At 39.6% G+C, this 23,663-nt stretch overlaps 1 protein-coding gene across 2 annotated transcripts in view; it reads left to right on the plus strand.

Annotated features, from left to right (window-relative positions):
- Positions 1-23,663, plus strand: part of LOC130284234 (retinol dehydrogenase 5-like) — a 54,706-nt gene that overhangs the window by 15,817 nt on the left and 15,226 nt on the right. For both annotated transcript variants that reach the window (XM_056534395.1, XM_056534396.1), the window contains exon 2: positions 22,255-22,383. In XM_056534395.1, the coding sequence (XP_056390370.1) occupies positions 22,369-22,383 (15 nt within the window). In that variant the 5' untranslated portion in view covers positions 22,255-22,368. The remainder of the gene's footprint in view (positions 1-22,254; positions 22,384-23,663) is intronic.

Raw genomic sequence — 23,663 nt, forward strand, 5'->3', positions numbered from 1 at the left:
GTTATATGGTGTTATATTGTGTTATATGGTGTTATATGGTGTTATATTGTGTTATATGGTGTTATATTGTGTTATATGGTGTTATATTGTGTTATATGGTGTTATATGGTGTTATATTGTGTTATATGGTGTTATACTGTGTTATATGGTGTTATACGGTGTTATATGGTGTTATATTGTGTTATATGGTGTTATATTGTGTTATATGGTGTTATATGGTGTTATATGGTGTTATACTGTGTTATATGGTGTTATACTGTGTTATATGGTGTTATACGGTGTTATATGGTGTTATATTGTGTTATATGGTGTTATACTATGTTATATGGTGTTATATGGTGTTCTACTGTGTTATATGGTGTTATGCTGTGTTATATGGTGTTATATGGTGTTATACTGTGTTATATGGTGTTATACTGTGTTATATGGTGTTATATTGTGTTATATGGTGTTATACTATGTTATATGGTGTTATATGGTGTTATATTGTGTTATATGGTGTTATACTGTGTTATATGGTGTTATACTGTGTTATACTGTGTTATATGGTGTTATATGGTGTTATACTGTGTTATACTGTGTTATATGGTGTTATACTGTGTTATATGGTGTTATACGGTGTTATACGGTGTTATATGGTGTTATATGGTGTTATACTGTGTTATATGGTGTTATATGGTGTTATACTGTGTTATACTGTGTTATATGGTGTTATATGGTGTTATATGGTGTTATACTGTGTTATATGGTGTTATACGGTGTTATATGGTGTTATACTGTGTTATATGGTGTTATACTGTGTTATATGGTGTTATACTGTGTTATATGGTGTTATATGGTGTTATACTGTGTTATACGGTGTTATACGGTGTTATATGGTGTTATATGGTGTTATACTGTGTTATATGGTGTTATATGGTGTTATACTGTGTTATATGGTGTTATATGGTGTTATACTGTGTTATATGGTGTTATACGGTGTTATATGGTGTTATACTGTGTTATATGGTGTTATACTGTGTTATATGGTGTTATACTGTGTTATATGGTGTTATATGGTGTTATACTGTGTTATATGGTGTTATATGGTGTTATATGGTGTTATACTGTGTTATATGGTGTTATACTGTGTTATATGGTGTTATACTGTGTTATATGGTGTTATATGGTGTTATATTGTGTTATATGGTGTTATACTATGTTATATGGTGTTATATGGTGTTATATTGTGTTATATGGTGTTATACTGTGTTATATGGTGTTATACTGTGTTATACTGTGTTATATGGTGTTATATGGTGCTATACTGTGTTATACTGTGTTATATGGTGTTATACTGTGTTATATGGTGTTATACGGTGTTATATGGTGTTATATGGTGTTATACTGTGTTATATGGTGTTATATGGTGCTATACTGTGTTATACTGTGTTATATGGTGTTATATTCTGTTATATGGTGTTATACGGTGTTATATGGTGTTATATGGTGTTATACTGTGTTATATGGTGTTATACGGTGTTATATGGTGTTATACTGTGTTATATGGTGTTATACGGTGTTATATGGTGTTATATGGTGTTATACTGTGTTATATGGTGTTATATGGTGTTATATGGTGTTATACTGTGTTATATGGTGTTATACTGTGTTATATGGTGTTATACTGTGTTATATGGTGTTATATGGTGTTATACTGTGTTATATGGTGTTATACTGTGTTATATGGTGTTTTATGGTGTTATACTGTGTTATATGGTGTTATACTGTGTTATATGGTGTTATACTGTGTTATATGGTGTTATACAGTGTTATATGGTGTTATATTGTGTTATACGGTGTTATATGGTGTTATACTGTGTTATATGGTGTTATACTGTGTTATATGGTGTTATATGGTGTTATACAGTGTTATATGGTGTTATACTGTGTTATATGGTGTTACATGGTGTTATATGGTGTTATATGGTGTTATACTGTGTTATATGGTGTTATACTGTGTTATATGGTGTTATATGGTGTTATACTGTGTTATATGGTGTTATACTGTGTTATATGGTGTTATACTGTGTTATATGGTGTTATACGGTGTTATACGGTGTTATACGGTGTTATATGGTGTTATATGGTGTTATACTGTGTTATATGGTGTTATACGGTGTTATATGGTGTTATACTGTGTTATATGGTGTTATACTGTTATATGGTGTTATACTGTGTTATATGGTGTTATATGGTGTTATATGGTGTTATACTGTGTTATATGGTGTTATACGGTGTTATATGGTGTTATACTGTGTTATATGGTGTTATACTGTGTTATATGGTGTTATACTGTGTTATATGGTGTTATATGGTGTTATATGATGTTATACTGTGTTATATGGTGTTATATGGTGTTATACTGTGTTATATGGTGTTATACTGTGTTATATGGTGTTATATGGTGTTATACTGTGTTATATGGTGTTATACTGTGTTATATGGTGTTATATGGTGTTATATGGTGTTATACTGTGTTATATGGTGTTATATGGTGTTATACTGTGTTATATGGTGTTATACTGTGTTATATGGTGTTACATGGTGTTATATGGTGTTATATGGTGTCATATGGTGTTATACTGTGTTATATGGTGTTATATGGTGTTATACTGTGTTATATGGTGTTATATGGTGTTATACTGTGTTATATGGTGTTATATGGTGTTATACTGTGTTATATGGTGTTATATGGTGTTATACTGTGTTATATGGTGTTATATGGTGTTATACTGTGTTATATGGTGTTATATGGTGTTATACTGTGTTATATGGTGTTATATGGTGTTATACTGTGTTATATGGTGTTATACAGTGTTATATGGTGTTATACTGTGTTATATGGTGTTATATGGTGTTATACTGTGTTATATGGTGTTATATGGTGTTATATGGTGTTATACTGTGTTATATGGTGTTATATGGTGTTATACTGTGTTATATGGTGTTATATGGTGTTATACTGTGTTATATGGTGTTATACTGTGTTATATGGTGTTATATGGTGTTATATGGTGTTATACTGTGTTATATGGTGTTATACCTCTTCTTTATTTTATTTCTCCATACAACCAGTGACAGCTCTGGTGATAATGATTATTTATAAAACAGGACAACCCTTGACTACTTACCTAATTGTAGCATACGTGACACCAATAAGGGGCTTTTATAAACCAGATTGGGAAGACACTCTGGATGGCTGACATACAGTGCTGGTTATAAAAACTGGCTTTTTTTTTTTTTAGAAGTGACTGTCTATATGGGGCTATTCCTTTAAAGGATACTCCAGTGGAAAACATTATTATTTTTTTTAAAATCAACTGGTGTCAGGAAGTTAAACAGATTTGTAAATTACTTCTATTTAAAAGTCTTAATCCTTTTAGTACTTATCAGCTGCTGTATACTCCAGAAGAAGTTCATTTATTTTTTTTATTTTTCTGCCTGACCACAGTGCTCTTTGCTGACACCTCTGTCCATATCAGGAACTGTCCAGAGCAGGTTTGCTATGGGAATTTGATCCTGCTCTGGGCAGTTTCTGACATAGACAGAGGTGTAAGCAGAGAGCAGTGTGGTCAGACAGAAAGGAAAAAAAAAATTACTTCCTTTGGGGCATGCAGCAGCTGATAAGTACTGGAAGGATTAAGATTTTTAAATAGAAGTAATTTACAAATCTGTTTAACTTTCTAGCACCAGTTGATTTAAAAAAAAACATTGTTTTCCACCGGAGTACCCCTTTAAGACTTTGTCAATCCTTTCATTTTAAAGGAATCCAAGTGGCGTCCAATGGACCTCATTGACTTTCTGATCATTGGGTTTTGGTCATAGTATCTGACATTTCTGTGCTATGCTTGTAAACTGAAGTGCCAAGCGTATTTCCGAGGCCTTGATGCATATGAATAAGTGTACAGTCACTCAAGCAGATTTTTTTCTGTTTCCTGCGGTGGATTTTTCTCAGAGCACAAAAAACTGCAGCAGACAACATTGAAGTTAACACAATCTGCTATGAAAACTCTCAAAGGTTTTCCTCCTGTGAACGCACCCTGACAAATAAGCCCAAAAAACACATAGGGGGAGATTTATCATTGCTTTTAGAGCATTTTTTTTTTTGTCTATGTTTTGGCGCAGTTCAGGCGCAAGCAGCATATTTTGAGACTTTTATGCGCCTTTTGATATACACAGTTTTACTCTTTTTGCCTACCCGTAGAACTTTTTCTTTTTGACCATGCAGTGGTCACGTATTTATCATTTGCGACTTTTGTTAAAAATCTCTATTTTGCCCGCAAAGGTACTTTTTTAGGCGCAAAGCTAAACCACCTACCAGTTGGCGTGAGAATAATTTCTACCTTCCACAATTCAACCTTTAACCCCCTTGTAGACGACAGCGTCCCACTCCCCTTCTATGACACGTGTTCAGCAGCTGAGCGTGGGTCATAGCTGGGTGGTCCTGGCAGCTATCTGCCCCCAGGACCAACCTCTAATGCAAGATATCACCGATCACGGTGATGCCTGGCTTTAACCCCTTAAGGACGCAGCCCTTTTCTGACCACCGTTGCTTTACGAATTAATAACTCTAAAACACTTTTACCGAATATTCTGATTCTGAGATAGTTTTTTCGTGACATATTCTACTTTATTTTGGTGGTAAATTTTCGTCGTTACTTGCATCTTTTTTTGGTGAAAAATCCCAAAATGTCATAATGAAAATTTTGAAAATGTTGCATTTTTCTAACTTTGAAGCTCTCTGCTTGTAAGGAAAATGGATATTCCAAATAAATTTTATTTTTATTCACAAATACAATATGTCCACTTTATGTTGGCATCATAAAATGGACACATCTTTGTTTTTTTCATTATTTTTATTTTTTATTAGAGGGCTTCAAAGTAGAGCAGCAATTTTCAAAAATTTCATGAAAATTGCAAAATCTGAAGGGACAGATGTTACAGAACTACAACTCCCAGCATGCCTGGGCTGTCTGGGCATGCTGGGAGTTGTAGTTTGGCCTTCCTAGTGGTTGCCACAGTAAAGATCACTTTACTTTCACTTTCATTCCCCCCCCCCACCATAGTTTCCCTACCTGAGCCAGGATCCAGCAGTCTCCAGCGACGGTTGGGGGTCCCCAGGCATCTTCTCCTCCAGGTACCGGCCTCCATCTTCTCCCCACGTTCCCATCGACATCCAGGGCTGGGCAGAATGGGGGGTTGCCATGGCAACCCACTGTCCTGCCCTGCCATTGGTCAGAATCAGTTCTGACCAATGGCAGGGGATAGGAGGAGATCGCAGCACTGCGACCTCGCTCTTATCCCTCAGGATGATCAGGGCTGTCACTGACAGCTCCGATCATCCGTATTTTCTGGGTGATCGGGTCACCAGGGATCCGATCAGCCCGGAATAGCAGAAAATCGCATGTCTGAATTGACATTCGATTTTCTGCGATCGCCGACATGGGGGGGGGGGTTTCAGGTCCCCCCTCGGTGATGTGCCGGAATGCCTGCTGAATGATTTCAGCAGGCATCCCGGTCCGGTCCCCAACCAGCTAGCAGCGGGGACTGGAATTCCCACGGGCATATGCATACGCCCCACGTCCTTAAGGACTCGGGATGCAGGGCGCATGCATATGCCCAGCATCCTTAAAAGGTTAACCCCTTAGACACCGCAGTCAAATTTGATTGTAGCATCTAAAATGCAAGTAAAAATATCCCGGCAGCTCTGTGAAAGTAAGTAAAAACACCTAAGCTGCCAAATTCAGGACCCGGGAAAGTGTCTACTTCTCTCCCTCAAAAGCCTCTAGAAAAAGTGTATGTGGTAGAGCTTTCCCCGCCACAGCAGAGCTGCGCAAAATTCATCATCCTGCTGCACCTTCTTGATAAATAAGATGCACGCTAGTCAAACCCACCACCCAAAGCTCTACCGTAGACATTCTTTGATAAATCTGGGCCATACAGTACACCATTTTGCTCACTTTCAGTCCAATGCTACTATCGCTCTGGAGTGCCCGATTAACATCCCTGCACACTGTGTATGAGATACTGAAGCCAATCACTGGTCTCAGTGGCGCCCACATGGCAGCTGTACATGTCAAATGCTGAGTGTACAGGGACGTCATCAGGGACTTCATTGAGGATTTCGGAGTGGAAGCGGTGTTGGATCGGGAGCAAGTAGAGTTTGAGAACTTTTTTGTTTTGTTTTGTTTTGTTTTGTTTTTTGCTTCACCCCCATGTACCCACTTGCTGTACTCATGGGAAAATACCAATTTATTTTCTTACTAGAGAAATTTATAGAAGATCACTGTTTATAAACAGAATGCTATCTTATCTTTTCTCTCTTTAAATGTGTATGTGACAGGGCAAAATGACTGAAGGGCATACCACAAAGTATAGGTATTTAAATATAGGTCCGGTGCACCACACATGGAAACACTGCGATCTCTTCAAATGGGGGATAGTAACAAATAACGGCTTCCTATATTAAAAGGGAACAAGCAGCTTTACAGCTCAAGGTTGAATATTTGCATGACATTATCTCCTTGGTTGTCTTTTCGAAGATGATAAAAAGGATGTTAAAAAGAAAATAACTTGCAATATATATATAATAAGCTTTCCTCCTAAGTAGGGGTTTTGGAGTCAGACTCGGGTGCCTAGGGCCCTAAAGTACAATGCAAATACTGCCTGTTCAATTTTTTTATTCCATTGCTGCATTCCAAGATTAATAGATTTTTTTTATTTATTTGAAGAAGCCAGATAAGGCTTGTTTTATTTCAATACCAATCTGGAAGGAACATATTAATTATTGTTCTACTTTTATTAATCTTATGGGATGGGAATATGGAAAAAAAAAATTAAATCTGCTATTACATCTGCTGACTATAGGTGATGTAAATATTCTCTTCCCTTTTCTTCTCCATCTGGTCAAAACTGATACGACATCTTCTCCTCACTGATCACAATGCTCAGACATCTTTTGAGGCGGCTCAAGACTTTTTGAGGCCTTAGGCGAAAATAAATCTGAGGCCCCCCAAGCGCAATAAAAAGAATTTTAAAAAAAGTAAGCAGGCGATATTAACCCCTTCAGGACGGAGCCCATTTTTGCCTTAAGGACCGGAGCGTTTTTTGCACATCTGACCACTGTCACTTTAAACATTAATAACTCTGGGATGCTTTTAGTTATCATTCTGATTCCGAGATTGTTTTTTCGTGACATATTCTACTTTAACATAGTGGTAAATTTTTGTCGATACTTGCATCCTTTCTTGGTGAAAAATCCGTAAATTTGATGAAAAATGTGAAAATTTTGCATTTTTCTAACTTTGAAGCTCTCTGCTTGTAAGGAAAATGGATATTACGAATACATTTTTTTTTGGTTCACATATACAATATGTCTACTTTATGTTTGCATCATAAAATTGACAAGTTTTTACTTTTGGAAGACACCAGAGGGCTTCAACGGTCAGCAGCAATTTTCCGATTTTTCACAAAATTTTCAAACTCAGTATTTTTCAGGGACCAGTTCAGGTTTGAAGTGGATTTGAAGGGTCTTCATATTAGAAATATCCCATAAATGACCCCATTATAAAAACTACACCCCCCAAAGTATTCAAAATGACATTCAGTCAGCGTTTTAACCCTTTAGGTGTTTCACACGAATAGCAGCAAAGTGAAGGAGAAAATTCACAATCTTCATTTTTTACACTTACATGTTCTTGTAGACCCAATTTTTGAATTTTTACAAGGGGTAAAAGGACAAAATTTTTACTTGTGTTTGTAGCCCAATTTCTCTCGAGTAAGCACATACCTCATATGTCTATGTAAATTGTTCGGCGGGCGCAGTAGAGGGCTCAGAAGGGAAGGAGCGTCAAGGGGATTTTGGAGAGTACGTTTTTCTGATATGGTTTTTGGGGGGTATGTTACCTTTAGGAAGCCCTTATGGTGCCAGAACAGCAAAAAAAAAAACACATGGCATACCATTTTGGAAACTAGACCCCTCGGGAATGTAACATGGGATAAAGTGAACCTTAATACCCCACAGGTGTTTCACGACTTTTGCAAATGTAAAAAAATAATAATAATTTTTACCTAAAATGCTTGTTTTCCCAAGAAAAATTTATTTTTAAAAAGGGTAATAGCAGAAAATACCCCTAAAAATTTGAAACCCAATTTCTCCCGAATCAGAAAACACCCCATATGGGGGTGAAAAGTGCTCTGCTGGCGCACTACAGGTCTCGGAAGAGAAGGGGTCACATTTGGCTTTTTGAAAGCAAATTTTTCTCTGGGGGCATGCCGCATTTAGGAAGCCCCTATGGTGCCAGGACAGCAAAAAAAAACCCACATGGCATACCATTTTGGAAACTAGACCCCTCGGGGAACGTAACAAGGGGTTAAGTGAACCTTTATACCCCACAGGTGTTTCACGACTTTTGCATATGTAAAAAAAAATTTTTTTTTTTACCTAAAATGCTTGTTTTCCCAAAAATTTTACATTTTTAAAAAGTGTAAAAGCAGAAAATACCCCCCAAAATTTGTAACCCAATTTCTCCCGAGTACGGCGATACCCCATATGTGTCCCTAAACTGTTGCCTTGAAATACGACAGGGCTCCAAAGTGAGAGCGCCATGCGTATTTGAGGCCTAAATTAGGGACTTGCATTGGGGTGGACATAGGGGTATTCTACGCCAGTGATTCCCAAACAGGGTGCCTCCAGCTGTTGCAAAACTCCCAGCATGCCTGGACAGTCAACGGCTGTCCGACAATACTGAGAGTTGTTTTGCAACAGCTGGAGGCTCCGTTCTGGAAACAGTGGCGTACCAGACGTTTTTCATTTTTATTGGGGAGGGGGGCTGTATAGGGGTATGTGTATACGTAGTGTTTTTTACTTTTTATTTTATTTTTTGTGTTAGTGTAGTGTAGTGTTTTTAGGATACAGTCGCACGGGCGGGGGTTCACAGTAGTTTCTCGCTGGCAATTTGAGCTGCAGCAGAAAGTTTGCGGCAGCTCAAATTTGCAGCCAGATACTTACTGTAATCCTCCGCCCATGTGAGTGTACCCTGTACGTTCACATTGGGGGGGACATCCAGCTGTTGCATAACTACAACTCCCAGCATGCCCGTTGGCTGTCGGTGACTGCTGAGAGTTGTAGTTTTGCAACAACTGTAGGCACACTGGTTATGTATCACTGAGTTTGTGACCTAACTCAGTGTTTCACAACCAGTGTGCCTCCAGCTGTTGCAAAACTACAACTCCCAGCATGTACGGTGCATGGTGTACGGTGACTGCTGAGAGTTGTAGTTTGCAACAGCTGGAGGCACACCGGTCGTGAAACACTGAGTTAGGTAAAAAAAAACTCTGAGTTTCACAACCAGTGTGCCTTCAGCTGTTGCAAAACTACAACTCTCAGCAGTCACCGACAGCCAACGGGCATGCTGGGAGTTGTAGTTATGCAACCAGAAGATGCACCACTACAACTCCCAGCATGCACTTTAGCTGTTTGTGCAAGCTGGGAGTTGTAGTTATACAACAGCTGAAGGTACACTTTTCCATAGAAAGAATGTGCCTCCAGCTGTTGCAAAACCATAAGTCCCAGCATGCCCATAAGGGAATGCTGGGAGTTGTGGTGGTCTGCCTCCTGCTGTTGCATAACTACAGCTCCCAGCATGCCCTTTTTGCATGCTGGGAGCTGTTGCTAAGCAACAGCAGGAGGCTGTCACTCACCTCCAACGATCCAGACGCTGCAGGTCAGTCCCGCCGCCGCCGCTGCTCCTGGGGCCCCGATCCCAACATTAACGCCGGGGATCGGGGTCCCCAGCACCCGGGGTGCACGTCCCGCACCCGCTCACGTCCTCCAGAAGAGGGGCGGAGCGGGTGCGGGAGTGACACCCGCAGCAGGCGCCCTGATTGGTCGGCCGGTAATCCGGCCGACGAATCAGGGCGATCGTGAGGTGGCACCAGTGCCACCTCACCCCTGCAGGCTCTGGCTGTTCGGGGCCGTCAGAGACGGCCCCGAACCGCCAGTAATTCCGGGTCATCGGGTCACTGGAGACCCGATTGACCCGGAATCGCCGCAGATCGCTGGACTGAATTGCCGACATGGGGGGGCATAATGACCCCCCTGGGCGATATGCCGGGATGCCTGCTGAACGATTTCAGCAGGCATCCGGCTCCGGTCCCCAACCGGCTAGCGGTTGGGGCCGGAATTCCCACGGGCGTATGGATACGCCCTCGGTCCTTAAGGACTCGGGATGCAGGGCGTATCCATACGCCCTATGTCCTGAAGAGGTTAAAATTAATTGTATAAATTAAATATTTTAAGGCAAACTTTAATATATATCATAACCTCGCTATTCACAGCTCTTGAAATCTTATTTTTCTCATTAAATTATTCTACAAAATATCTATACACAAACATTGGGTATAGATTTAAAAAAATGTATCTGACTACTCAGTTATTCTTGTTGGTGTCTCCTAAAACTGAAATAAAGTTGTCAACAGGGTATTCAAAGAACACTATAGAATCAGGAACACAAATGTGTATTCCTGGCCCTATAGTGGTATACTATGTAACACCCCACATCCCCTTTAAATTTAGAAAAAAGGTACCTTAATTCTAGAGTTGCACAAGTCCGCCAGTGCTGGATGCGCCAAATTGGCTGACATAATCTAAATTGATGATCTCAGTCAATCACAGTGCTTTCCCATAGGAAAGCATTGGATTGGCTTAAAACTTCAATTCTGATGTCAGCCAAGGAGTCTACTTTTTATTGCTCCTCCCCTTTTTTTTTTTTGCTCTCCTTCCCTTTTTTTTGCTCTCCTTCCCTTTTTTTTGCTCTCCTTCCCTTTTCTCTGCTCTCATTCCCCTTTTCTTTGCCCTCCTTCTGCTCCCCTTCCCTTTGCTATCCTTCCTTCTCCTCTTCCAATTTTTTCTGCTCTCGATCCCATTTTGTCGTCTCTTCTTCTCATTGTATTTGCTCTCCTGCTGCTCTCCTTCCTCTTATCTGCTGCTATAATATCCTTTTCTTTGCTCAACCTTCCCTTCTGCTCTTCTCCCCTTTTCTCTGTTCTGCTTACCTTTTTCTCTCTTGTGCTCTGCTCGTGCTCGCTTTCCTGCAGCAGCAGCTAGTCTTCTTTCTTCCTCTTCTCTTCTTCTTTTTGGTACTGCAGGCGGGGGAATGCAGGGAAGGGTTACGTCGCGTCATGAGGTAATCGGCATTGCAGAATGCGGATTGGTGGATTGCCAGGTCAGAAGGCGGATGGGAGGGTAATTCACTCCAGCATCATGATGAAACGAACAGTAATATACCGCGGATGCGATCGGGCAGCGAGAAAGGGGCTAAACAATTAAAAATTTTGACTGGGAAAGGCTGCTGACATATTTTTTATTACAGCAGCCTGCAGCTCTCTAATTACACGATTTAGGCGGCTGCGAGGCCCCTTTTAGCGCGAGGCCTTAGGCGGCCGCCTAACTCACCTAATTAGAGAGCCGCCTCTGCCCTCTATAGCAACACAACTCCCCCCATTCTATAATACTGCCATCCTGCTGCTACCACCCATACTGTACTTGCTGTTGTCCTATGTCCCTAATTACTGTATCTATAATGATGCCCAATACTCCTATTAAAATAACTGCAGGGATTAGCTAAAAAATAAAAGCCCTTCAGTTCAACTTTCATATAAGTCCAAGATAGGGTACATTCACACATACAGGATACGGCACAGATTTGATGCGCAGGATTTGTAACTGCAGATTGGAAGCTGCGCTCATTTAGTTTACATTGAGTTCTGCAGCAGAATATCCTGCGCATTAAATCTGCACATCAAATCCTGCGTAGGACCCTGTACATGTGAACCGACCTGTAAAATTAATCTAGACCGGATCCTGTAAATAATTTCAAACCCCAGATCAGACCAAAAGTTCTCCCATCTATCTTGCACAATGCTCCACATGCCCCTCCTTTCTCATATAGTCTTCTGCCAATGGTTCCTCAATGATTCCCTTTGTCTCTTCCACAGACTGGTCTACTCCCTGTCTCACACAGACTTCATAGAACCCTTTTCTTTATAGAGTGCCCCTCTTGGTCCTCCCCTCCTTCACAGAAGGGTTTTATCTGCCCATTCTTACAGACTGCTCCCCATCTTTTCCCCCCAGGCTCTCAACTGAGTGGACTCCATGGACTTCCTCTCTCAGAGGCTGCCAACATGGTGCCTCCTTCTTGTTTTCACAGAATGGTCCCCTCTCTCATAGACTGACCGTCACCTCACCCCCCCCCCCCCCACCCATGACAACCAATCAGAGCTCCGCTCTTAGTGGTCGGTTTCTACAGAATAGGTGACATGGCCATATCTGCTGTTATTGCTTACTAAAATAGACCCAAATCTGCCCAGTGCACAGAGATGAAGGGACAGGGATTATTAGGGGGAGATTTATCAAAACCTGTCCAGAGGAAAAGTTGCTGAGTTCATTTTCATTGGTCAGATCACTTCATTAATTTTCAGAGGCCTTTTGAAAGAGGAAATCGGATTGGTTGCCATGGGAAACGCAGCAACTTTTCCTCTGAACAGATTTTGATAAATCTCCCCCTGACAGAGTTTGTTGTAGTTTGTGTAATGTCCCAGTACAGGACATGGTCCTGCACTACACTTAGGCCCTGTCAGGTTGAGTCCCTCAGTGACCTGGGGGTTCTCCTGCAGTGTCTCCCCTGCTGTTACTTTAATGTTATTTATTGTACTATATGTATAGTCAGTATACTAATGTATAGACAGTATAAAGGACCTTTGGAGGACTAATGTAATTGTCTAAAGGACCTGTGAGATGTTACATGTTATGCTTATATTACCCAGAGAGCACCAGCTTAACACATGACCCGCAGCCTGACCTATGGGCTTCTGGCTCAGCCCCTCTTTATAAGGGGCAGCCATTACAATTCTGGGTCTTCTACCATCATTGCTTCTGAGGAACAGTGGAGACCAAATGTCTCAGTGCTTGTGTCCAGCTACCTGGGAGGCCTCAAATCTACAGTCACTTCCAGTAAGTCAAGTCTATGTCTGCTGTCACTGCCTACAAGTCAAGCATCTAAAGTCTATTACAAGTATAATTGGTCCCAGCAAGCTGCGAGGTCCTTCTGTGTTCCTGGCCACCTCTCTGGGATTCTGGCCGAGCTGTAGAGACTATAACAACTGTCTGAACTCAGTAAAGCCTCCGTTAAACCATAACCTGGTCGTGGACTCTCATTTCACTGCCTAGTCATTGGGATAGTGGAGATATTGTCTGGGTGGATCCCGATACCCAAAAACCACTTTGGTGTCACAAACATTAAGGGTTAATAAAACCTTGCCCCTGGGGTTAATACCATCTGCCCCATCCACCTACATCGCTACACCCTGTGGTCCCGCCATTCACCGTGGCTCACCACATTTGTAACTGTGGTGTCTTAGTATTACAGTTCCAGCTACTATCCTAAGAAAGTTGTCAGGTAGTAGAAGGTCAAAGGTTTTACTTAAAGGGGTACTCCGCCCCTAGACATCTTATCCCCTATCCAAAGGATAGGGGATAAGATGTCTGATCACAGGGGTCCCGCTGCTTGGGACCCCCGCGATCTCTCTGGCAGCACCCCTGTTTTCAGCGGCACAGAGCGAGGATTGCTCTGTGGCTGATGATGGGCGATGCAGGGGACGGAGTATCGTGATGTCACAGCTCAACCCCTCGTGACATCATTCCCCGCCCCCTCAATGTAAGTCTATGGGAGGGAGTGTGGCGTCACGGCAGGACCCCCGAAAACAGATATTTTATCCCCTATACTTTGCATAGGGGATAAGATGTCTAGGGTCGGAGTACCCCTTTAAATGCAGAATTGTGCACCTTGTTTAATGTATACCCTGAAGTTTTACAAAGTGTAAAGTTTTAATACATCTTGCATTTACTGTGTACAAAAGAATTGCGCTTTGATTACATAATTTTGCTGGCCAATGAGCTCAGGATAAAGTTCCCAAGTCCAACCTCTTATACTAGGAGAAGGAGTGGCCCTAAACATCTTAGAACCAGTTGAGGCCTGGCCTTTGCTATTTCCACAAGTCTTCCAACTCATCTCCTGCTGAGAAGATAAAGTTATTTAGTTGAGGACTAGTCCTAACCACTACCACATGTTCATTTTATAGCTCTGCTATTGCTGTACACCTACTCCACATATCTTCTACCTTGGTATAATCCTACTTACAATCAAGTAACTGTTCCTGCTCCTGTTCCTGTCCAAACTGGGAGGATAAAAGTTCTACAATTTTTCATCTTCATCTAACATATCATCTATGTTAGAGAGGAGGAGGCTGAACAAGGACCTCTCTGAATTACTCTAATTTATTTATTGGCCTACAGTGCTGCTTGACTGCCATGTCATAAAGACCTCCCTGAATACATTCTTCCAGGTATGGTGTCAGAGAACCATCGCTGAGTGAGTAAAGTCTACATATTGCACCAAGGCAAGCCATTCTGTGAATATCTTCATTAGTAGTTTCAGTAACTCTGGACTGAAAACTTGAGAAGCAGAGAACATATACATCTACGTTAGATATTATACATTCACTTGCTAAAAAGCACCTACAGGTTCCTAAATTCAGTAAAGCTGCTTTAAAAAAAAGTATGATTTAAAGAGACAATGATCAAATATCTATTGTTCTGGCTGAGAAGCTGTAACATTCCAAACTATACGAGAGCATCTTTATGTTATTGGAATTGCACCAGAAGTGTCCAGAGGTCTCATCCACTTTGCGTACATGAACACAAGTAGTTGTGGGGTTACAGGGGTTGGCTGCACCACCTTCAGCTAGCCTGCCCCATAATTACCTCCATTCCCTAATACTATTCCCTAGTACTATGTGTAAGGTTAGGGTCAGAGTGCACAAACGAGCCAGAAAATTTCACTTTGAGAATGTAATAAAGATAAAGATTTTTTTTAGACGTTTCATATTGCGGTTTTATGATTTTTAAAGGGGTTATCCACCATAAGGGGATTTTAGTACTTACCTGGCAGGCAGTAATGGACATGCTTAGGAAGGATCTGCACTTGTCTTCGGGATAAATGGCTATGTTGTGAGATTACCATAATGCTGAGGCCATCTTTTTGTGAACTGGGTATTTCCTGTTGGATTTCTTTCTCAAACTACACATCACATAGTTCCATGCCTGTAAGTGTGAGGTCACTTTCCTCCCTCCCACACAAATGAGTTGCATTCCATTCAAAAGACCAGTGTTTTCTAACAAGTGGCTACAGCTGTAGCCTCCACCCATTGAAGCAGACAGGCTCCCTGTCATCAGCTGACTAGTGATGTCACATCTCGATGCACTGCAACCTGGGAAAACCTGAGACATGAGTCATTTTGTATGCTGTTAAAAATAAATATTGGGGCGAAAATCACAGAAGAATTGTGAGAAACCCGTCACACACAGACAGACACTATATTATGAACTAAACTAACTTTACAGCCCCTGCAACATAGTAAAATAAAAAAAAATCCTGGAATACCCCATCCTGAAACAATGGCAACATTTGGAATACGTGGCAGAGGACTGGGTAACAATGCTGGAAACAGGTGCAGTTTTACCTATATCATCTAAACCCTTAAAAAATGCAAAATCATTTATTATCATTAACCTTCTACACAGATTGACATAAACAAGTGAAAGAGCTATAAAGCGCTCAGCGTTTCTTTTCTTGTGTTATGAACAATTAACAACCGTCAGTGATGAAATTCATTCTGTGATCCTCATAAATAGATTTATCTGTCAGCAATAACATGTTGGTGGTCAATGACCTCTCACAGTTACATGGATTATTGATTGGTTGCAATCTTAGAGACTTATGAACTGAGACAGGTACTTAAAGGGGTACTCCACCCCTAGACATCTTATCCCCCATCCAAAGGATTGACAGCTGTCACGCCCCCTCCCATAGGCTTGCATTGAGGGGACGGAGCGTGATGTCACACGGGGGCGGGGCTGTGACGTCACAATGCTCCGGCCCCGTGATCGACAGTAATCAGACCTGGAGCGAACACGCTCCGGGGACTGATTTTAACGGGGTGCGGCGTGCAAGATCAAGGGGTTCCCCAGTGGCGGGACCCCCGCGATCAGGCATCTTATCCCCTATCCTTTGGATAGGGGATAAGATGTCTAAGCGCCGGAGTACCCCTTTAAACATATAAGTGCAAATTTTGTATTTAGCCATAAATAAAAGATTCTGGTATAGAGGAGAAGTTGAGACCTATCAATATGCTTAGGCTCAGTGGTACCTATTCGGGGAGCTCTGCAGAGAACACTGACATTCATTCAGATAAAAGATGGGAGGCTTTTTATTTAATAATTGGAGACAACATCCAACAGAAAAATTTCAGAAATTGAGGAAATTTATCCTAATTGGGAAGGCGCAGTTCTTAAAGGGGTACTCCACTGCTCAGCGTTTGGAACAAACTGTCCCGAACGCTGGAGCCGGCAGCTCGTGACATCATAGCCCCACCCCCTCATGACGGGACCCACCCCCTCAATGCAAGTCTATGGGAGCGGCCGTCCAGCCCCTCCCATAGACTTGCATTGAGGAAGCGGGGCTATGACGTCACGAGCTGCCGGCTCCAGCGTTCGGAATAGTTTGTTCCAAATGCTGAGCAGTGGAGTACGCCTTTAAACAAGTTTATAGCACTCACTGTTTCTTGGTGCAGGCCAAAGGATCTAAGCAGGAAGATTCTTAAATGGGTTATTAAATATTCCTTATTCATGTATATGTAATATAACTTATCTCCGTATATGTAATATTCCTTATTCATGTATATGTAATATAACTTATCTCCGTATATGTAATGTTCCTTATTCATGAATATGTTATATATATATATATATATATATATATATATATATATGTTATATTCCTTATTTATGTATCCCAAGCCCATTTTGACCTTAAAGGGGTACTCCGGTGAAAACCTTTTTTCTTTTAAATCAACTGGTGGCAGAAAGTTAAACATATTTGTAAATTACTTCTATTAAAAAATCTTAATCCTTCCAGTACTTATTAGCTGCTGAATGTTACAGAGGAAATTCTTTTCTTTTTGGAACACTGATGACATCACGAGCACCGTGCTCTCTGCTGACATCTCTGTCCATTTTAGCAACCGTGCATAGCAGATGTAGGCTAAGGGCAGCATGGTGGCTCAGTGGTTAGCACTGCTGCCTTGCAGTGCTGGGGATTGGGTTCAAATCCCACTAAGGACAACAATAAATAAAGCATTTTTATTATTATGATAACGTCAGCAGAGAGAACTGTGCTCGTGATGTCATCAGAGAGCATTCCAAAAAGAAAAGAATTTCCTCTGTAGTATTCAGCAGCTAATAGGTACAGGAAGGATTAAGATTTTTTTATAGAATTAATTTACAAATATGTTCAACTTTCTGCCACCAGTTGATTTAAAAGAAAAAAGGTTTTCACCGGAGTACCCCTTTAAGGACCAGGCAAATTTTATTTTTGCATTTTTGTTTTTTCCTCCTCGTCTTCTAAAAATCGTAACTCTTTTATATTATCATCCACAGACTAGTATGAGGGCTTGTTTTCAGCGCGACCAGTTGTCCTGCGTAATGACAATATACAATATACGGTAAAACTGACATGTGTTCTTAATTCTGTGGGTCAATACGAATAAAATGATACCCATGATTACGTACTTTTCTATTATTGTTGCACTTAAAAAAAAATCGCAAACTTTTGAACCAAATTAGTATCTTTCAAATTTGACGACCTATAACTTTTTCATTTTTCCGTATATATTGGCGGTTTGAGGGCTCATTTTTTGTGCCATGATCTGTACTTTTTATTGAAACCACATTTGTGCATATAAAACTTTTATTAATTTTTTTATAAATTTTTTGCAATTTTGCACTTTTTTTTTAACGTTCACACAGTTTACCATACGGTATCAATAACGTTATATTTTAATAGTTCAGACATTTACACACGTGGTGATACCAAATATGTGTATAAATTTATTTATTTTTTTACACTTTATCGGGGTAAAATGGGAAAAAAGGACATTTTACATTTTTAATGGGGGGGACGGGATTTTTCACAGTATTTTTAACCTTTTTTTTGTTTTTACTTTTATTTTTACACTTTAATAGTCCTCATAGGGGACTCTTTATAGCAATCCTTTGATTGCTATTACTGTTCAATGGTATGCATAGGGCATAGCACTGATCAGTGTTATCGGTCATCTTCTGCTCTGGTCTGCTCGATCTCAGATCAGAGCAGAAGACCCATAGAAGGCAACGGAGGCAGGTGAGGGGACCTCCGTCTGCCGCTCTGGATGATCGGGTCGCCGCGGCAGAGCTGCGGGCGGGCCGATCATCCATATTTCTGACCACACTGCCGTAGATGCCGTGATCTATATTGATCACGGCATCTGAGGGGTTAATAGCAGACATCCGCACAATCGCGGATGTCGCCCATTATTGGCGGGTCCCTGGCTGCGATCAGCAGCCGGGACCAGCCATGCATGATCTGAGCATCGCTCTGATGCTCGTGGTCATGTACAGGACGTAAATATACATCCTGGTGCGCTAAGTACTGCCACACCAGGACGTAAATTTACATCCTTGGTCATTAAAGGGGTCTCCGGTGCTTAGACATCTTATTCCCTATTCCGTCCTGTGTATGACCGCGAGCATCGGAAGGGTGCTCGAGTCATACACGGCAGGTTCCGGCTGCTAGCAGCAGCCGGGGACCCGCCCGTAATGGCCGACATCCGCGATCGCGCGGATGTCCGCCATTAACCCCTACAGATCACGGCATCTGCGGCATTGCGGTACTTTGATTGGATGATCGGATCGGATCGCCCGCAGCGCTGCCGCGGTGATCCGACTATCCAGCATGGCGGCCGGAGGTCCCCTCACCTGGCTCCGGCCGTCTCCTGGGGTCTTCTGCTCTGGTCTGAGATCGAGCAGACCAGAGCAGAAGACCACCGATAATACTGAGCAGTGCTGTGTCCTATGCATAGCACTGCACAGTATTAGCAATCAAAGTGTAAAAAAAAGGTTGAAAAATGTAAAAACTAAAAAGTAAAAAAAAAGTGAAAAATCCCCTCCCCCAATAAAAATGAAAATTGTCCGTTTTTCCCATTTTACCCCCAAAAAGCGTAATTTTTTTTTTTTAATAAACATACTTGGTATCACGGCGTGCGCAAATGTCCAAACTATCAAAATATAATGTTAATGATCCTGTACACTGAACGACTTAAATGTAAAAAATGTAAGAAAAGTCCAAAAATGCTGCTTTAATAAAAATTAATAGAAAATTTTCTAAAAGTTTCATATATGCAAATGGGGTATCTAAAAAAAGTAAAGATGACGGCACAAAAAATTAGCCCTCATACCGCCCTATATACGGAAAAATGAAAAAGTTATAGGTGGTCAAAATAGGGCGATTTTAGATTACTGATTTTGTACAAAAAGTTTTAGATTTTTTTTAAGCGGTACAAAAATATAAAAGTATCTAGCCATGGGTATCATTTTAATTGTATTGACCCACAGAATAAAGAACACGTGTCATTTTTACCGTAAATTGTACAGTGTGAAAATGAACCCCTCCAAAATGTGCAAAATTTTGGTTTTCATTAAAATTTCCTCCCTAAACATTTTTTGGGGGGGTTCGCCTACATTTTATGGTAAACTGAGAGGTTTCATTACAAAGTACAATTGGTCACGCAAAAAACAAGCCCTTATATGGGTCTGTAGATGGAAATATAAAAGAGTTATGGATTTTAGAGGGCGAGAAGGAAAAAACAAAAACACAAAAATAAAATTGGCCTGATCCTTAAGGTGAAAAGGGGCTTGGTCCTTAAGGGGTTAAGGGGATTAGGGGGTTATTAAATATTCCTTATTTATGTTTATGTATTATTCCTAATTCATGTAAATGTAATATCTATGTGTTATATTCTTTATTTATGTATATATAAAATGCCTTGTTCATGTATATGTAATATCTATATGTTATGTTCCTTATTCATGTATATGTAATAGCTATATGTTATATTCCTTATTCATGTATATGTAATAGTTATATGTTATATTCCTTATTCATGTATATGTAATATCTATATGTTATATTCCTTATTCATGTATATGTAATATCTATATGTTATTTTCTTTATTCATGTATATGTAATATCTATATGTAATATTCCTTATTCATGTATATGTAATATCTGTATGTAATATTCCTTATTCATGTATATGTAATAGTTATATGTTATATTCCTTATTCATGTATATGTAATATCTATATGTTATATTCCTTATTCATGTATATGTAATATCTATATGTTATATTCCTTATTCATGTATATGTAATATCTATATGTAATATTCCTTATTCATGTATATGTAATATCTATATGTAATATTCCTTATTCATGTATATGTAATATCTATATGTTATTTTCTTTATTCATGTATATGTAATATCTATGTTATTTTCCTTATTCATGTATATGTAATATCTATATGTAATATTCCTTATTCATATATATGTAATATCTATATGTTATATTCCTTATTCATGTATATGTAATATCTATGTTATTTTCCTTATTCATGTATATGTAATATCTATATGTAATATTCCTTATTCATGTATATGTAATATCTATATGTTATTTTCTTTATTCATGTATATGTTATATCTATATGTAATATTCCTTATTCATGTATATGTAATATCTATATGTTATATTCCTTATTCATGTATATGTAATATCTATGTTATTTTCCTTATTCATGTATATGTAATATCTATATGTAATATTCCTTATTCATATATATGTAATATCTATATGTTATTTTCCTTATTCATGTATATGTAATATCTATATGTTATTTTCCTTATTCATGTATATGTAATATCTATATGTTATATTCCTTATTCATGTATGTTATATCTATATGTTATTTTCCTTATTCATGTATATGTAATATCTATATGTAATATTCCTTATTCATGTATATGTAATATCTATATGTTATATTCCTTATTCATGTATATGTAATATCTATGTTATTTTCCTTATTCATGTATATGTAATATCTATATGTAATATTCCTTATTCATATATATGTAATATCTATATGTTATTTTCCTTATTCATGTATATGTAATATCTATATGTAATATTCCTTATTCATGTATATGTAATATCTATATGTTATATTCCTTATTCATGTATATGTAATATCTATATGTTATTTTCCTTCATGTATATGTAATATCTATATGTTATTTTCCTTCATGTATATGTAATATCTACAAGTAAAACTCCAAAAATAAAAATACGGTGCAAAGTTCATTTATTTCAGTAATGCAACTTAAAAGGTGAAACTAATATATGAGAGAGACTCATTACATGTAAAGTAGGATAGTTCAAGCTGTGATTTGTCACAATTGCGATTATTATGGTTACAGCTCATGAAAACCCCAAAGCCCCCCCCCCCCCCCCCCCCCCAATTACTATGATTCGGGAGCCCTGTCATCATGGTGTTGGTCACTGTCCTTCATCAAGTCCAGGGTCACCGCATCCGTCTACCAGGAGATCTTGGAGTTCTTCATGCTTCTTTTCCTTTTACGTTCCATTACTGAAATACAATGAAATTTTGCACAATATTCTAATTTTTCGAGTTTCACCTGTATATGTAAAATACCTTATTCATGTATATGTAATATTCCGTGCAAGGAGGTAATCACAGAGGTCAAAAAGGCAGAAACGTAGACAATCCAATAATCTCCAGAGGACACGCAGAGTACGTGCTAAGATCATGAAGCCTTCGTTGGCCGTGAAAGGAGACATTGCTGAAGGTCTGATCTGTGCGGACGGGGCAGATACTTGCTGTAGTTAATACCCTGGGTCGATCGCTTTGCATAACAATATAAACATAATTAACCCCGACCCCCCCAGCCCTCAGGCAGCTCAGAGGCTGCTGGTGATTTAGTCTCCACTAAGAAGGATTAAGTAGCTGCGTTCCAAAAATAATCTAGGCAAGGATGGGCCAACGTGGCCACTAATGTCTACAGGATTCCCATGGATTATATGACGCCCAATGAAAGTCTTATAGAGTTGGACTGCCAGGTGAAAGGAAGCTTTTCTCCTTTCTCTTCGTTGTTTTTTTTAATTATTATTATTATTATTCACATTTTTTTTTTGTAGTTATGTCTTGGGAAATAGGAACTCCGAGCAAATCTCTGCCACGGACATTGAGGAACACGAGGAGCGGGCTCCTGTAGGAGAACTGTAGGGCAACAAATACGTCAACGCTTCACCATGCTGCTGTATAATGTAAGTGCATGTAACATACCGGCGGGTTATGGGGGAGATTGATCAAAACCTGTGTAGAGGAACCAATCAGATCGCTTCTTTCGTTTTTAACAGGTATTTTTTTATTTTTTTTTAAATGAAAGCAACAATCTGATTGGTTGGTATGGGCAACTCCACCATTCTTCCTCTACACAAAGTTTTGATAAATCTCCCCCAATGGGATTTTGATAAATCTCCCCCAATGGGATTTTGATAAATCTCCCCCAATGGGCAAATAGTTTCTACGGGGTAACATGGATTGAATTGTTCCGGTTTATATTGGGACTGAGATCAGGGCACGAAGCCAACTGGAGCCAACATAAGAGGATAGAAACTCATAGTAAATAGAACAGTGGCCATTCAGATGTTGAAAAACTGCAACTCCCAGCATGCCCGGACAGCCGTTGGCTGTCCGGGCATGCTGGGAGTTGTAGTTTTGCAACAGTCGGAGGCACCCTGGTTGGGAAACACTATTCCACTATAACGTCTAGAAAATAGAGAGTAACTCATAGAAACTAGAACAGTGATCTCCAAACTGTGATGCCCCAGATTTAGCAAAGCATGTTGCGAGTTGTAGTTTTGCAACATCTGGGGGGGGGGGGTGGAAACACTGAACTGGAATATAAAAAGTAACCAAATTCTGTATAAATAAAACTATATTAATTTTAGATTTTTTTTTCTGTCTTTTGACTGCAGCAGCCACATTGTTCTAATGGTCATATCTATTGTAGTAGTTTTTAACCCCTTAAGGACGCAGCTAATTTTCATCTTAAGGACGCAGCACTTTTTTTTTTTGCTAATCTGACCACTGTCACTTTATATATTAATAACTCTGAGATGCTTTTACCTTTCATTCTGATTCCAAGATAGTTTTTTCGTGACATATTCTAATTTTCGTCGTTACTTGCATCCTTTCTAGGTGAAAAATCAAGATAAAAAGTATATAAAAAGTAACCAAATTCTGTATAAATAAAACTACATAAATTTTAGATTTTTTTTTTCTGTCTATAGACTGCAGCAGCCACATTGTGCTAATGGTCATCTCTATTGTAGTCGTTTTTAACCCCTTAAGGACGCAGCTCATTTTCACCTTAAGGATGTGTTCACACTACGGAATTCCACAAGCGGAACTCCGCGAGCGGAATTCCACGGTGTGAACTTAACATTAGTGTGAATGGGTCTCCGCGAGACCCGTTCACACTGCAGAATTTCCACGGCGGACAATTCCCCCCGCTGAAATTGTTCAGCGCAAAGAAAGAACA

The sequence above is a fragment of the Hyla sarda genome, chromosome 8, assembly GCF_029499605.1.
Source record: "Hyla sarda isolate aHylSar1 chromosome 8, aHylSar1.hap1, whole genome shotgun sequence".
In the NCBI taxonomy this organism is placed as follows: Eukaryota; Metazoa; Chordata; class Amphibia; order Anura; family Hylidae; genus Hyla; species Hyla sarda.